At 42.5% G+C, this 16,616-nt stretch overlaps 1 protein-coding gene across 3 annotated transcripts in view; it reads left to right on the plus strand.

Moving 5' to 3' along the window:
• LOC117406666 (trafficking protein particle complex subunit 10-like) overlaps nt 1–16,616 on the plus strand; it is a 153,373-nt gene that overhangs the window by 47,274 nt on the left and 89,483 nt on the right. The window contains exons 1-2 of one of the 3 annotated variants that reach the window (XM_059028753.1): nt 2,456–2,570; nt 6,077–7,513. Coding sequence is in view for 2 of the 3 variants with exons in the window: in XM_034010877.2 (XP_033866768.2) it covers nt 2,371–2,570 (200 nt within the window). In the remaining variant the exon portion in view is untranslated. Of the gene's footprint in view, nt 1–2,370; nt 2,571–6,076; nt 7,514–16,616 lie in introns of those variants that run through there. The other 2 variants (XM_034010877.2, XM_059028754.1) reach the window with 2 other exon arrangements.

Genomic DNA, 16,616 nt, shown 5'->3' on the forward strand with positions numbered 1-16,616 from the left:
GATTATATGGTCTGATGAGACCAAAATAGAGCTTTTTGGCCTCAACGCTAAGCGCTATGTTTGGCGCAAGCCTAACACCGCACATCATCCTGAGAACACCATCCCTACCGTGAAGCATGGTGGTGGCAGTTTCATGCTATGGGGATGCTTCTCTGCATCAGGGCCCGGAAAGCTATTGAAGATAGAGGGCAAAATGGATGCAGCAAAGTACAGAGAAATCCTGGAGGAAAACCTGCTGAAGTCTGCAAGAGACCTGGGACGGGAGAAGATTCATCTTCCAGCAGGACAATAACCCCAAACATACAGCCAAAGCCACTTGTCCAAATAGACTCATGGCTGTAATTGCTGCCAAAGGTGCCTCTACCAAATATTGACTCAAGGGGGTGAATACTTATGCAATCAATTATTTTCTGTTTTGTATTTGTAATTATTTAGAACAATTTGTAGATTTTATTTTTCACTGACATTATGGACTTTTTTTGTGTTGATCAGTGGCAAAAACTCCTAATTAAATCCATTTTGATTCCATGTTGTAACACAATCAAATGTGGAAAAGTCCAAGGGGGTGAATACTTTTGACAGCCACTGTATATAATCAGTGCCTTGAAAAAGTCTTCACACCCTTGAACATTTTTCACATTCTGCTTCCTAAAAAATACAGTTCAAAATGCATTAAAGTAGGAGTTTGTTTCACTGATCTACACATCAGCTACACTTTCAATGTGAAAGAACAATTATAGAAATATTCAAAAGTAATTAAAAATAAAAAACCAAAAAGTCTTGATTGCAAAAGTCTTCACTATTTTTTTACTTATAAGTACCAAGTAAAGCAGCAAGCACCAATTAGGAGCCAATAGGGGCAAATCATGTAAACTCCTTTAACATATCACGGTAAACCGTGAACTCGATAACCTTGGTATGGAGAAATGGTCATGGTAACAAAACGGTGGAAATGTGAACGGGTATACCGTGACATCCCTCATGCCAACATTGGTCAAGGAGTAGAATCAATAAATTTAATTGCGATGCTGTATGTATCTATCAGTTTGTATTTTGAATACAGTACTACAAACAGTATTGGAACCTCACTTGCATGCCTCACACTGCACTTGATATGGTACAGCAGATGAGCACCTGGTACATAGCTGGCAAAGTGAGCCACTGACAGGTCAGCATGATTTTAGGAAAGGGAGATCGCGTCTAACTAACCTGCTTGATTTTTTTGAGAATGCAACATCGACAATGTGTAAAGCATACGACATGGTTTATTTAGATTTCCAGAAAGCTTTTGACAAAGTCCTTCATAAAAGATTAATTCTCAAACCTGAACGCAGTAGGGATTCAAGGAAATGCATGCACATGGATTAAGGAGTGGTTAACATGTAGAAAACAGAAAGTACTGATTAGAGGAGAAACCTCAAAATGGAGCGAGGTAACCAGTGGTGTACCACAGGGATCAGTATTAGGTCCTTTGCTATTCCTAATCTACATTAATGATTTAGATTCTGGTATAGTAAGCAAACTTATTAAATTTGCAGACATCACAAAAATAGGAGGAGTGGCAAACACTGTTGCAGCAGCAAAGGTCATTCAAAATGATCTAGACAGTATTCAGAACTGGGCAGACACATGGCAAATGACATTTAATAGAGAAAAGTGTAAAGTACTGCACGCAGGCAATAAAAATGTGCGTTATAAATATTATATGGGAGATACTGAAATTGAAGAAGGGAACTATGAAAAAGACCTAGGAGTTTATGTTGACTCAGAAATGTCTTCATCTAGACAAAGTGGGGAAGCTATAAAAAAGGCCAACAAGATGCTCGGATATATTGTGAGAAGTGTTGAATTTAAATCAAGGGAAGTAATGTTAAAACTTTATGTGTACAGTTCTGGTCTTCTTGTTACAAAAAGGATATTGCTGATCTAGAAAGAGTACAAAGAAGAGCAATGCAGACAGGCTAAAATAATTGAATCTTTTCAGTCTTGAGCAAAGAAGACTACGCTGTGATCTGATTCAAACATTGAAAATCCTAAAAGGTATAGACAATGTTGACCCAGAGGACCTTTTTAACCTGAAAAAAGAAACAAGGACCAGGGGTCACAAATGGAGATTAGATAAAGAGGCATTCAGAACAGAAAATAGGAGGCACTTTTTTACACAGAGAATTGTGAGGGTCTGGAACCAACTCCCCAGTAATGTTGTTGAAGCTGACACCCTGGGATCCTTCAAGAAGCTGCTTGATAAGATTCTGGGATCAATAAGCTACTAACAACCAAACGAGCAAGATGGGCTGAATGGCCTTCTCTCGTTTGTAAACTTATGTTCTAAGAGTTGTGCCTCACTACATTGCCTCTTTTGTTTCCTAGGATACAGAGATTTACAAGGCAGCAGTGAAGGAGGACATCATCAGATGGCAGAATTTGTTAAAGACCTACAGCACAGTTGACTGGCTGATTGTGGTGGTGGTGGAGAGTGATGCCAAAAAGAAGAATAAAACCAACATTCTTCCCCGGACATCTATAGTGGATAAAATAAGGAATGACTTTTGCAATAAACAGAGTGACAGGTAGCAAATGCCTCATTATTATGAAGTTCAATTAAGGTGAATAATCTAAAAAAAAAAAGCTTCATTAACCTATTTACAGTATGTAGTGGCCGCTTATTGGTTGGCCTAAACAATTTATGATTACTTGATTGACTATCTTGGAAACTGTCAGTCGTACTTGATAAAATGTTACTTTTGAGATGCTATATTATGTGGATTTAGGTATATTTGTTGTTTATAGCATTGGCATATCCAAACTGTTTGTATGTTACCATACATAACGTACATAACATTATTATATATTTTGTTTTTGCAGTACAACTTTAGCTGAGGTTTGGTAATAATAAATGGGTAATAACTAATTAAAATGCCTTTGTAAGGCAGAGATGAAACAGTACTAAACTTTTCATAATTTTTTAGTTTTACAGTGTCAGTAGACATCTCTGAGGTGCTTGTGTTATTTTCCGGGAAGGTTATACTTCACTGGAAAGATTCTGTGCACTCTGATTGGCTGAGCTAGAGGGATATAATCCCTAGTAAATGCCCTTAGAATGTTTGTAACCACGGGTGACAGAGTGGTGAGTGAATACAGGAGTGCAGTGCAGAGTGGATACCAAAACAGACAGACAATGATTTCCAGGTGCAAGGGTGTTTATTGGTTTATTAACAATGTCCAGAGCCTTATGGCGAACATCTGTAAATAATAATGGTGGAGTGATACAGCGGCGTGTATCACTCGGTGATGTAGGGGAAATAAATTTACACCAGTCCATTGTCTTTGTAGTAAGGAAAAGCTTTAATCACGAGCCTGGGAGGTTACACAAGTGGTATTCCACAAGGCAAACTCTCAGAACAACAGTTTAACGTTATTTATACCTCATGATTGCAAAATTAGTACCGCTTATTGGTTAAATTTTGCCGCATAGGTGTGTGAGTCCATTTGTCATTTAGTGATTGGTGCTGCTTCTGCCGCAGGGGCTGTCTAAGACAAACTTTCTGGAAGTTTCTGTACTTGGCTCTGGGGTAGTTCTCCCTCTGTCCTTGCATGCAGCTTATCAGGTACACAGCCCACGGTTGGTTTCGGCTCCTGGTATTCTTCACATCACATATCACATTATCTGGTGGCTGCAGCTGGTGTAATGTCTATATACACACCCTGGTTAGTTTGTTAAGCTTAAATCCCTACTTCAGTCCCTCCTGTTATTCCTCCAAAAGGTTTCAACCCTATTTGGGGGAATAAAACTTCTACGGTCGAGGGTCAAGCCCGAACCCTGGACCTGAGTTACAGCCCTAATGGGCAGGTGCCAGGGGGGGATAACTACAAAACATTTCAAAAACTTCAATACCTTATGTCGAAAATACAGCAGGATTACTTTAAGCTCTTCATGGGAATACATTAGGCCATTTACTTACTAGTTCCTTTACTTAAGCAAAGCGTACAAACTTAAATTTCGACTCAGGTCCCTCCTGTCGATGGTCCATCCCATGGGAGGAGTGAAGCGACGGGCTGTGAGTTCCTGAGGCCCTGGACAGATTCTAGCAGCAAGGCAACATGAGCACAGAAGCGGGTAAAAACTACAAGTTACATTGGTGCTCCTCCCAGGGTGGGCAGCCAAGGTCAGGACATCTGAAGTTGGTTTGTTGTCCCGGGACGTGCCTGAATCGACAAGGAGATAACACACACATATATAAGTTAGTTAACAACGACCTTCCCCTGCAAGTAGTTCCCGAGCCCGACTGGTCAAGTACAAAATTCGTAATGTTCTAAGCTTAGAGCAGAGTTTCTTATATAGCACTAGTACCAACAGGAACGTAAGTATTGACACCCCCACATTATTTGACAGAACACAACCCAAATCCACCCCCAATTGACCCTTCAAGTCAAGCTCTTGACTACCACGCCTGGACTTCCGCTGTTCGATACCCTTGGTCTGCTTGCTGAAGTGTGTCGGTGATGTGGGTGTACTGCATTTGGGCATGGTGTATGTGTTGTTTGGCTTCCGCCACCATTTTCTTTATTTCTTCCTCTAATGCTGTCAGCCCCTGAATCAGTTCATCGTTGCCATGGTGCCACGAAGGGTCCCAGGTCAGATTACCTCAGAGGGGGGGCGTGCGGTAGAGGTGGCGCCCCCCAACGCTGAGTATGCCACGACGGGGCACTTCCATGCACACTGATGGTGCGACAGAGGGGCAAACCTTCCCGTTGATCTCTATTGAATTATTGGGCCCTGCAATACACCACATTGTTTCATTCATTTGTAACAGTTCAGTGTGCCAGGGTTGATCGGTGAGGCTGGCCATGGAGTCGGTGGAACAGGTGCATAGCACCTCCTGGTCTGAGTGGGTGCAACAATCCTGGGTGTACAACGTTCCCTGGGTACCAGTGCTAGTATATGCCACTCCTACTATCCGGGTAACATGCCCGGCTCTAACAATAGGCAATGAGGTGACCATCCTCGCTTTATCGGGCTGGAGAATTCCCAGTTGGGCTAACAGGTCGAATTGAATGCTAGTCCCAGTGTGGGCCGATGCGCCCGCATAGATAATCTATGTCCCCACACCCATGGGGGAGAAGTGGGTAACTCGGGTGCTATTGATCGAGCAGTAGTGGGTGTATTAGTTGTGATAATAGATCGGACACTATTCCCTGGAGTTTTAAGGCTAACACTTGCCCCGCCCTCCAGCAATTTTGTTGTTATCAATGGTATGCCCCATCCGCTGTCCACTGGTCTGAGCTCAGTCGGAACCCGGCCCCTAGAAATTTGTAACTTCCTGGTTCTACGTGATCAGCTCTGTGTGTCGCTCTCAGTAACGGTACGTAGGCTGCTTGAGTTGTACCTTACCCTTATTATTGTATCATTAATTCGTTCTACATCACCGCGGACAGGTTGACAACATGTTCCCAGGTTGTTACCTGGAGTTGGGTTGTCTGCCGTTTCACTTATGCAATCCTCCTCCCACATGCTACCGTAGAACCTTTTCACTTGGTACCAGGAGCTAGTGATTTAGATGTGTACCTCATTGTGCTCGCGGTGTATGTGGTGGTCGGTGTATGTGTTCAATTCAGTTTGAAGGCATTGTACTGCCCTGTTCTGTCCTAAGGTTAGTTGTAAGTGAATGATTGACCATACTTCCCTTGAGACGTTCTTTGGAAGCTGAGCGGTTGCTGGGTTATGCAGTTAAAGTGAAGCACTCCAGGAGGTGGAGGGTTAGTTTGCCAATGCCAGTCCGTCTCCTCACACGGGAGGCCTCCACAGGCCCCGCTCACCATCAGGAGCAACAGTATCCTCCCGAGATGCATTCCTCCGTGCAGCTCACGCGTCATTGATGGCCTGGTGGAGAAAGGAGAAGGGTAGTTAATATCGTCCTCGGGCCTTCCTGTGAACACAAGAAACAGAAGTAGTTGCAGTTAGATATGGTTTTACTTGAGACCAGTGTTTCCACTGACTGCCAGTGACCCCTTCCAGTTTCACGCTTGTGTCGGTGGTAAGCAACACCTGGTAAGGCCCATGCCATTTGTCTTGCAGGCCAGAATGGAGCCCTACCTCCCTGACATTCCAGGCCAAAACCAATCTCTCTTTAATGTGTTAAGGACATAAGAACATAAGAAAGTTTACAAACGAGAGGAGGCCATTCAGCCCATCTTGCTCGTTTGGTTGTAGTAGCTTATTGATCCCAGAATCTCATCAAGCAGCTTCTTGAACAATCCCAGGGTGTCAGCTTCAACAACATTACTGGGGAGTTGGTTCCAGACCCTCACAATTCTGTGTGTAAAAAAGTGCCTCCTATTTTCTGTTCTGAATGCCCCTTTATCTAATCTCCATTGATAAAGGATAAAGTGTGGAAATGACAGCATGGGAAAAGTACAGTCGTGGACAAGTACAGCGCAGTTAGAAGCAGTTTGAAAGCAGGTTGACAGCTGCAGAAGCTAAACTGAACTTCCAAAAAAAAAAAAAAAACATGGTCTTCAAGCCAGTAATCTGTGACAACTGCATGATGTGGGTAAATCCGAGAAAACCCAAAGGAGCTCAACCAAGTTTGTGTAAAGTGCCGCACAATCCAGGACTTGCTTCAATGAGTAAGTCTGTTAGAAATGGAGCTGGAGGAAATGAGACAGCAACAGGAGCTTGAGGAGTTGACACACCCACAATTCATGGAAGACTGCACCCCTAGCAGACTGAAAGCCACCAGAGAGATGGAAGAGAGTCGAAACAGCTGGGTTCAGATAGGCAGAAGCAGGGAAAAAAAGAAACTTCGTCAAGCACAACCACCAGAAATCCAAACATCCAACAAATTTGAGCCACTTCAACATTTAGATGACCAAAACCAACATCAAGAGAATGAAAGGAACAACATCCAGGACCCTATAAACAGTGCTGGCCAGGCAGCAAAAAGAAGGGAGGTCATGATTGTTGGGGAATCCATATTGAGAAACACAGCTAGTTCAGTTAGCAGTTTGGACCCCCTTACTACAACAGTGTGCTGCCTTCCAGGAGCCTCTGTCAAGCACATCACTGAGAACGTGGACAGGCTCCTAGAATGAACAGGAGACGACCCGGTAATAGTCGTCCACATCGGTACAAACAACATTGGAAGAGACAGGCCAAGATCCCTGCAAAACAAATTCAGAGAGCTATGAAGGAAATTAAAAGACAAGACCAAAACTGGTATTTTCTGGGATACCTTGCAAAGGACCATATGGACAGCTGGAAATACAAAATCAAAATGCATGGCTGAAATCGTGATGCACACAGGAAGGCTTCACCTTTCTTGAACATTGGAGCACGTTCTACAGCAAGGACTATCTATACAGGTGGGACGGACTGCACTTAAACAGAAAGGGAACTAATCTACTCGGAGAAAGGATCCTTCGGGAGGTCCAGAAGCATTTAAACTAGAAAGGAAGGGGGGAGAAAACAAAAAAACAGAAGGGAGACCACATCAAAACAAGGGCAACAACCCAGGTAAGACAACTATTAAATGTATTTATCTTAATGCTAGAAGTCTCAGAAACAAAATGTTAGAACTTGAAGCTACTGCACTAACGAGTAACTACGATGTGATAGGTGTTACAGAAACTTGGTTGTCTGAGGGTGATGGAGACGAATATAATATTAGTGGGTACACACTGTATAGGAAAGACAGGCAGGGCAGAAGAGGCGGAGGGGTAGCACTATACATAAGAAATAGTCTTGAAGCCCAGGTATTAAAACAGGACAAAGAATTAGAGCTAAGTTGTAGTAAACTGGAAAAGGCTCTGAAATCTAATTACACCAGGGATACCGAACTTAAGTTAAAGGCAGAAAAGGCAGAACTAAATAATCTATTAAGGCAGCGAGTTGAGTTTCTTAGGCATATCACCAAACATAAGTATTACTCTGAGGGAAGTCGACCAAGCCGCTTCCTTGCCCTAACTCTTAAGCGTCAAGAAGGCAGATGTAATATTCAATCGATTAAATGCCCGGTGAAGGGCCCTACTTCAAACCCAAAAGATATTAACCCTTTGCGGTCCATTTATTAAATGCGCATCAGGCACGCCAGGTCTAATTTATTTTCACATGCACAGTTAATTTTAGACGCACTGTTTAAAAGTATTTTTTTTCACAGTGAAACGGGTTTAAAAGGCCCGTTTTTTTTTTTTTTTTTTTTTTTTCGACTTGTCTCGGCTCCTGTCGTTCCCACTCGGCCATTGAATGGTTTTCTCGGCTTTTTCCGGAGAAAAAATGACTAAAACCCGTTTTTTGCGTTTCTATAATGATGTCGGACAGGGTCCGACAATGGACCTGATAGGAATAATTGCAATGTCGGACCAGGTCCAACAATGGACCGCAAAGGGTTAACAAAACATTTAAATCCTTTTTTGCAAAATTATACTGCTCTGACAAACAGCCCTCCCCTGACCATTGCCAAGCCTTTCTACAGGATTTGAATATTCCTAATATCTCCTCAGAGGAGGCAGAGCAGCTAGATTCTCCAATCTCAATAGACGAATTACATCAAGCTGTAAAAACCACTAAAAAAGGCAGCTCCCCTGGGATCGACGGTTTGCCGGCTGAACTATATCTAGCTTTGTGGGATACTCTGGGCCCAATCTGGTTATCCACCATAAATTCTGCAATCGCAAAGGGTTGTTTTCACCGAGACTCTAATACTGCACTAATTACCCTGCTCCCTAAACCAGGCAAGAATCCCCAGGAATGCGCAAGTTACAGGCCTATTTCCTTAATCAGTGCAGACATTAAAATGTACGCTTGGGTTATTGTTCTCCGTTTGGAGAAAGTTATCAATGGTTTGATTAATCCTGACCAAACCGGCTTTATTAAGGGTCGATTAGCATCCGACAATATCCGTCGCTTATTACATGTTATTGCTGAAGCTGAAAAATTGAATTCACTGAGTGGGCTTTTATTTCTTGATGCTGAAAAAGCTTTCGACCGTTTGGAATAGCAGTATTTATGGTGTGTTTTAAAGAAATTTGCTTTTGGTCCAAATTTTATTAGAATGATACAAGTTCTGTACTCTAACCCTTCCACTAGAGTTTCCACAGGTGGAATCTTTTCAGACTTATTTAGTATCTTTCGTGGATCCAGACAAGGGTGCCCTTAGCCCAATTTATCCGCCAAAGCTCCTTAGTTTCACCAGTAAAAATTGGATCGTCCTGCCACTCAATTTCACTATACGCCGATGACACACTTTTATATGTGTCCGATTTAGAGCGCTCTCTTCCGAATATACTTCAGATTTTTGAAGATTTTGGTTTAATAGCTGGTTATAAAATTAACTGGTCGAAATCAGTGTTAATGCTACTCAACGCGGAGGCAGGCAGAGTTAATATCCCCCCCACCATTCCAGTTTCACATCAAGTAACTTATTTGGGCATTGAGATACGTCCCTCCATATCAACAATTGGTAAAAATAATTACACAAAAGCGATAAAAAAATTGAGGGGGATTTGAACAGATGGACGCTACTACCAGCATCTGTTCCTGCCTGTATTGCCTCGATTAAAATGAATATTCTCCCCCGTATTAATTTTATTAGTTCAATGCTCCCATTGCCTCCACCGGTGGGCTACTGGTCAAAACTCGATTCCTTGTTGAGAAAATTTGTCTGGAATGGTAAACACCCTCGTATTAAATGGTCTTTATTACAACGCAATAAAGCACAAGGTGGTTGGGCCTGTCCAAATTTAAAATGTTATCACTGGTCTTTCTTACTACGTACACTAAACCACTGGATGAACCCAACTGTACACTCATCCTGGAAGGAGATAGAACGATTTCCATTACACGAGAGTAGATGTTAAAACTTCATGCTGATTTGAACTCGGCTCTCGCCAAGATAAGCACCAACTTAGACGTAGCTTTACAGTAAACTAATGTGATCCATATGTGTCTCCATCCATTTACGTTTCCTTCCATATGATGATGTAGATATCCTTCTGTCTGGTGTTAATAGCTGAAGTGTAATGCTGGCTCCAGGGATCAGCTTATTTTGCCTCCCTGGCGCTGGCTCCGGGGATCAACCACAATGCGGCCTCCCCAGCGCATCAGCATGACAACCGTCTGGATTGAGCTAAATAGGGTACATCTCTGGGGTCTTCAAGTGGGCACCTTCCATCCTCAGTGTTTCGTCGACTAGCCCATGACACCTCAAGAGGGCTCGACGGTGATTCTGGCGTCCCAGCATCATCCCCCTCCGTCCGCCACTCAACTCAGCCCAGCTTACTTACCTGTTCATCAGCGTTTCTTTCTTTCTATTGTGCTTGAGATCCCCAGCCAGAATCTTTCCGTCTCAACCACAGCCAGTTGCTGCTCCTCTCTGCTGCTTCAGATAAGTTCTTCACTGAGCGACGCAACTCTTGGCCACTGAATCCGACGTCTCTGAGAAACTGGGTTGTAGAGTGTGCCACAAATCCTCAACAACCCACTTCCACTCGAAACTCAAAACTCGTCGAAACTTGATTCCTTGTTGAGAAAACTTGTCTGGAATGGTAAACACCCTCGTATTAAATGGTCTTTATTACAACGCAATAAAGCACAAGGCGGTTGGGCCTGTCCAAATTTAAAATGTTATCACTGGTCTTTCTTACTACGTACACTAAACCACTGGATGAACCCAACTGTACACTCATCCTGGAAGGAGATAGAACAGGAAATATTATCACCAATTAGAATACAAGATGTACTGTTCTCTGGTCTTACTTACAAAAGGTGTTCCCTGCACTATGGCCCCTTAATCATACACTGTGCAAACCTTTCGGGCAGTGGAAAGAACTTTGGGTCTTAAAATTAAGTGGCACAGACATTTGCCCATTTGGAACAATGTTAATATTTTATCTGGTGGTAAACCCCTTTCCTTGGACTCGTGGGCCCGGAGGGGTATAAACGTGTTGAACGATGTAGCCGGTCAGGAGTCTATCCTAGAGTTCCAGGACCTAGTTTCTCGTTATAGTATCCCTAGTACCTCTTTGTTTTTTATTTTAGACTGAGATCTGCTTTAAAAACATATGGGGTTCCCTGGGGCTCCAACTTAATCCATCACCCAGTTGTGGATTGGGTCCTGGGGGCAGCACCTAAGGTCTTAGTCTCCCATATATATAAGCATCTCACCGCACACTCCCGTGCTCCTCTCTCTTGTTCAAAGCTATGGGAGAAGGATATAGCGCAGTGGGGAGGGACTATAGATTGGGAAGCAGTGTGGGGTAGTGTTTTTGGAGCATCTAAGAATCCAGGTGGGGGGGTGTGTGGCTGGGGTGTGTGGCTGGGGGGTGTGGGGGGGGTGTGGCTGGGGGGTGTGGGGGGGGGGTGTGGCTGGGGGGTGTGGCTGGGGGGTGTGGGGGGAAATTTTTCCATTCTTTCTGTTCACTTTGTATATAATTTTTCAATAAAAACTTAATTACAAAATAACAGGACAAAGAAAACAATGCAGAATCAATATGGGTCAGAATAATGGACAAAAATTCAAAGGGCATAATAATAGGAGCATGCTATAGACCGCCAAATTCAAGAGCAAAATAAACTGTTATACAATGACATTCGAAATACATGTAGAAAAGGAGAAGCCATACTCAACTTCCCCCGTATAAAATGGGAGAACCCGGTGGGGAGCACGATGGACGAAATTGCAAATGACTGCTTCCTAACGCAATTTGTCAAGGCACCGACTAGAGGGGAGGCATGCCTTGATTTTAGTCTTTTCAAATAACGAAGACAGAATAACTAAAACAGGTCAGAGAGCCATTGGCAAACTCAGACCACAACATGGTCTCATTTGAAGTGATTTTTAAAACCCTAAAAGTAATGACTAAAGCTAAGGTTTACAATTTTAGAAAAGCAAACTATGAAACAGAGACCAACAGCAGTAGATTGGAGTAAAATAGGGAAAACATCCACAGAAAAAGGATGGCTGTTTTTAAAAATGTAGTACTAGAGGTGCAAAACAATTACATCCCAAAAGTAGACAAATCTGAAACAAAATGGCCAAAATGGTTTAATAGATCAATTAAAAAAAAAAATTCAGCAAAAAAAGGCACTTTACAGAGCGTTTAAAAGGGACCAAAAACAAAGTACACAGAAAGAGTACTTGGAACTACAAACACAAGTCAAAAAGGAAGTTAGAAAGGCCAAGAGAGAGATAGAAATCAATATTGCTAAGGTGGCTAAAGCCAATTCCAAAATGTTTTTCCAATATTATAACAGCATGAGAACATTCAAAGAGGAGGTTAAATGTCTAAGAGACACAAATGGCAAAATCATAGATGAAGAAAAAAAAGCTAATATATTAAATGATTACTTTTCACAGGTTTTTACAAAGGAGGACACGGACAACATGCCCCACATGTCGACCTGTTCCTAGCCAATTTTAAATAACTTTAGCATAACAGAGGCAGAAGTGTTAAAGGGACTAGGAGCTCTTAAAATAAACAAATCCCCTGGGCCGGATGATATCCTCCCAATAGTACTCAAAGAAATGAAAGAAATTATTTACAAACCGCTAACCAAGATTATGCAACAGTCTCTTGACACGGGTTGTACCGACAGACTGGAAAATTGCAAACGTAATACCGATCCACAAAAAGTTAGACAAAACCGAACCAGGTAACTACAGAGCAATAAGCCTGACTTCTATTGTATGTAAACTTATGGAAACTATAGTAAGATCTAAAATGGAAAATTGCCTATATGGTAACAATATCCTGGGAGACAGTCAGCATGGTTTTAGGAAAGGGAGATCGTGTCTAACTAACCTGCTTGACTTTTTTGAGGATGCAACATTGACAATGGATAATTGCAATAAAAGATTAATTCTCAAACTGAATGCAGTAGGGATTCAAGGAAATGCATGCACATGGATTAGGGAGTGGTTAACATGTAGAAAACAGAATGTACTGATTAGAGGAGAAACCTCAAAATGGAGCAAGGTAACCAGTGGTGTACCACAGGGATCAGTATTAGCTCCTCTGCTATTCCTAATCTACATTAATGATTTAGATTCTGGTATAGTAAGCAAACTTGTTAAATTTGCAGACGACACAAAAATAGGAGGAGTGGCAAACACTGTTGCACTGTTGATCGTGTATTGCCTGTGTGGTTTATGGCGGGGTCCTGAGACCGTTATAGGTTCCCCCCTGTACTAATCCGTAGTCGTTTTTGTGTGTAGACCATACGTTGGGGAACATGCTACATATGTAGCCGTACAGCCCCTCTTGTTTCCAATTGCGGTTGAATATTTGTGCAGGGGGCTGTATGGTGGCGCAGTATGCTGTTGACGTGCTGTGCGATCCTTTGTGGCCATTGGGTCGGTGCCACTCAATGCGGTTGTTAGCTGCATTAACTACTGCGCCTAGTTCCTGTACGGGGGATGGGGGGGCGCTTGCAAACGATCCCCCATACATGTCACTCTCATATTTACTTGCTTCGTAATCGATATAATCCCAGTTAGGATCGTCTTCACTCGACTCAAGTGCGTTAACTGCGCCAATTAAACGTGCACATTTTAGTCCCACTCGTCTTTTTTTTTTTTTTTTTACCTTGTAACTTCCACTTTTTCTTTTTCTAGTGACTTAAACTGACCCTCTAAACGCTGTACTTTGCGTTTATCTGTCACTTCCATCTGCATGTTTTTATATTTGATCTCATCATTTTCTCTCTGACCTGGTTATTTTCTTATATTCATTTATTACAATAATGGTCCCCTGTGACAAAGACGGCTGCAGGGAGGAACTCAGACCAGAGAGAGAAACACACAGACAGACGGTGATGATGAGAGAAACTGAGTGCGATGGTTGCACTCAGCGTTTAATAACAAATAAATAAAAAGGTTTAACAAACAGAACACAAAACAGGACACGGCACTTGAGCCAAAATAAACAGACAAACAAAACGAACTACACAGACAAACACGGTGAGCTTCTTTTACTATTATTTTACTTTATAATACCCTCCGTCTCCTAACCCGTTCTCCACTCACCGAACACCAACCCCCAGTGAGTGAAAACATGCAGCTTTTATGCAGTTGTACCGAGATTCGATTGCTAGTAAATCATTCAATTGGAATCTCGGTACAACTGCACGTGAATTAATTAAAGTGCAATTCCCCGTGCTCACATATTACTTTTTACTTGCACGTGATGTGATGTGCCATCCCCGTGCCTAAATACAAATATACAATTTACACACACGTGAAACACAGACCGCTTATATCCCGTGTACCAATGCCTATACACCAACATTTACACACAACACGTAACATAACATACACAGGGGGGGCACTTTGCCACATCCCCTTATCAGTTTTATTGTTCTTTGTATTTTCCCAAACTGACCTCCAAGGGCAGGTCAGGAGACCAGCCCTCCTTTTCCATTTTAGTTTTAACTTTCTCTAATTTTGCCAATATGTACCCTGAGACTGGCCAAGTCTCTTTTCCTTATTCAAGTTGACATGCTGTAACGTTACAATTGCAAACGGCGATTGATCAATACAGAACCAATCAGACAAACAACAAGTTCCGACTCCACATAAAACAAAAATGGAAACCCTGTTTCAGATTTCCCTTGACACTCTTACGAGTGCCGATCCATGTGGTCTATTTCACCCACGAATGGAGAGCTCCCCCTTAGTGTCCCAATCCCGTCAGACGCTGATACCAATCTGTCTAGACAATAACAACAAGAACACCCTACTGACACAAATGCAACGCCGGTGGGTTCCCCCTTTTAACAATAGTTCTTAGGTATTCCACAATCCACCGAGTAACCAATGAGCAGACAGAGGGCAAATAACAAAGGTACTTACCCTCTTTCTAGCCGTCTGTCACTTTCACCACGGAACCTTGGATGGGGGAATACCCTGCTCGCAGCGCCAGTTGATGTAGGGGAAATAAATTTACACCAGTCAGTTGTCTTTGTAGTAAGGAAAAGCTTTAATCACGAGCCTGGGAGATTACACGAGAGGCATTCCACAAGGCAAGCTCTCAGAACAACAGTTTGCAACAGAAGAACATAAGAAAGAACATAAGAAAGTTTACAAACAAGAGGAGGCCATTCAGCCCATCTTGCTCGTTTGGTTGTTAGTAGCTTATTGATCCTAGAATCTCATCAAGCAGCTTCTTGAAGGATCCCAGGGTGTCAGCTTCAACAACATTACTGGGGAGTTGGTTCCAGACCCTCACAATTCTCTGTGCAAAAAAGTGCCTCCTATTTTCTGTTCTGAATGCCCCTTTATCTAATCTCCATTTGTGACCCCTGGTCCTTGTTTCTTTTTTCAGGTCAAAGAAGTCCCCTGGTTCGACACTGTCTATACCTGCAACGTTACTTATACCTCATTGTCATTGCACAATTAGTACCGCTTGTTGGTTAAAGTTTGCCGCATAGGTGTGTGAGTCCATTTGTCATTTAGCGATTGGTGCTGCTTCTGCCGCAGGGGCTGTCTAAGACGAACTTTTTGGAAGTTTCTGTACTTGGCTCTGGGGTAGTTCTCCCTCTGCCCTTGCATGCAGCTTATCAGGTACACAGCCCACGGTTGGTTTCGGCTCCTGGTATTCTTCACATCACATGTTATCTGGTGGCTGCAGCTGGTGTAATGTCTATATACACACCCTGCTTAGTCGTTAGTTTGTTAAGCTTATAATCCCTACTTCACTCGGTATTTGTAAATCCCCGGGTTTGACCCATAACCAAAAAGTCCAGTCTTTTAACACACCCACACTAAACACAGAACACAAACACAGTTTTTAGTGACAGTGAAATTAGTGCTAGTAGTGCAAGACAGTCCTCCGTGAATGAAGGGGTGAAAGTGATTATGTCCGAGTTGGTGCTGGCTTACGCTACAGCTCCGGAGCGTGTTAGGGGTAGTCCTATAATCAACAGACAAACAATTACTTACACGGACAAACACAAAACAAACACTCACAGTTTCAGCAATCACAGGGCTCTCCTTTTAGGTCTGTCTAACCATTTACAAAAGGAACAGATTACTTACACTACAACCCCTTTATACCCTCCGCCATGACCCCTAGGATAACAAGTGCATCCACTCCTCCAATCCTGCGGATGCCACGCCGCTTCTCGTTCGGGTCATTGAGTTTGGGTACTGTAGCTTCGCCCCTTTTCTAGAGGGCCGACTTCCACTTAACCTAAGGATAAATGTGTCATGCCATTTAGTCCAGGGTACTCTGTTCCTTGTATACAGCACCCTCACAGGTCGGGAGGGAGATCTATAACCAAGAATCATTCGATCTCTTTCACACCGCATTACAAAACAAATCAAGCAATATCACACCAACAGTGTTATTTGTAACAAAATGTCATTTAAAGTAAATTTCAACCTTTTTAATAACATGTTCATTGAAGAATATGTCAAAAATAGTCAAAGTCAAAAATAATATGAGCACTTTGGAAATCTACCCCTGCTGTAAAAGTAGTAGAGAGAGGAGTACTGCTGGACAAAGTGAAAAACCTACTATTACTAGCAGGGTGGTCAAAGGTATTTTTAGATGTAAACTGAAAAGAAATCTAAAATGATTGTATTAATCCGTTAAACTTAACCCTTTACAGTCCTATGTCG

This window comes from Acipenser ruthenus, chromosome 8 (genome assembly GCF_902713425.1).
Source record: "Acipenser ruthenus chromosome 8, fAciRut3.2 maternal haplotype, whole genome shotgun sequence".
Lineage (NCBI taxonomy): Eukaryota > Metazoa > Chordata > Actinopteri > Acipenseriformes > Acipenseridae > Acipenser > Acipenser ruthenus.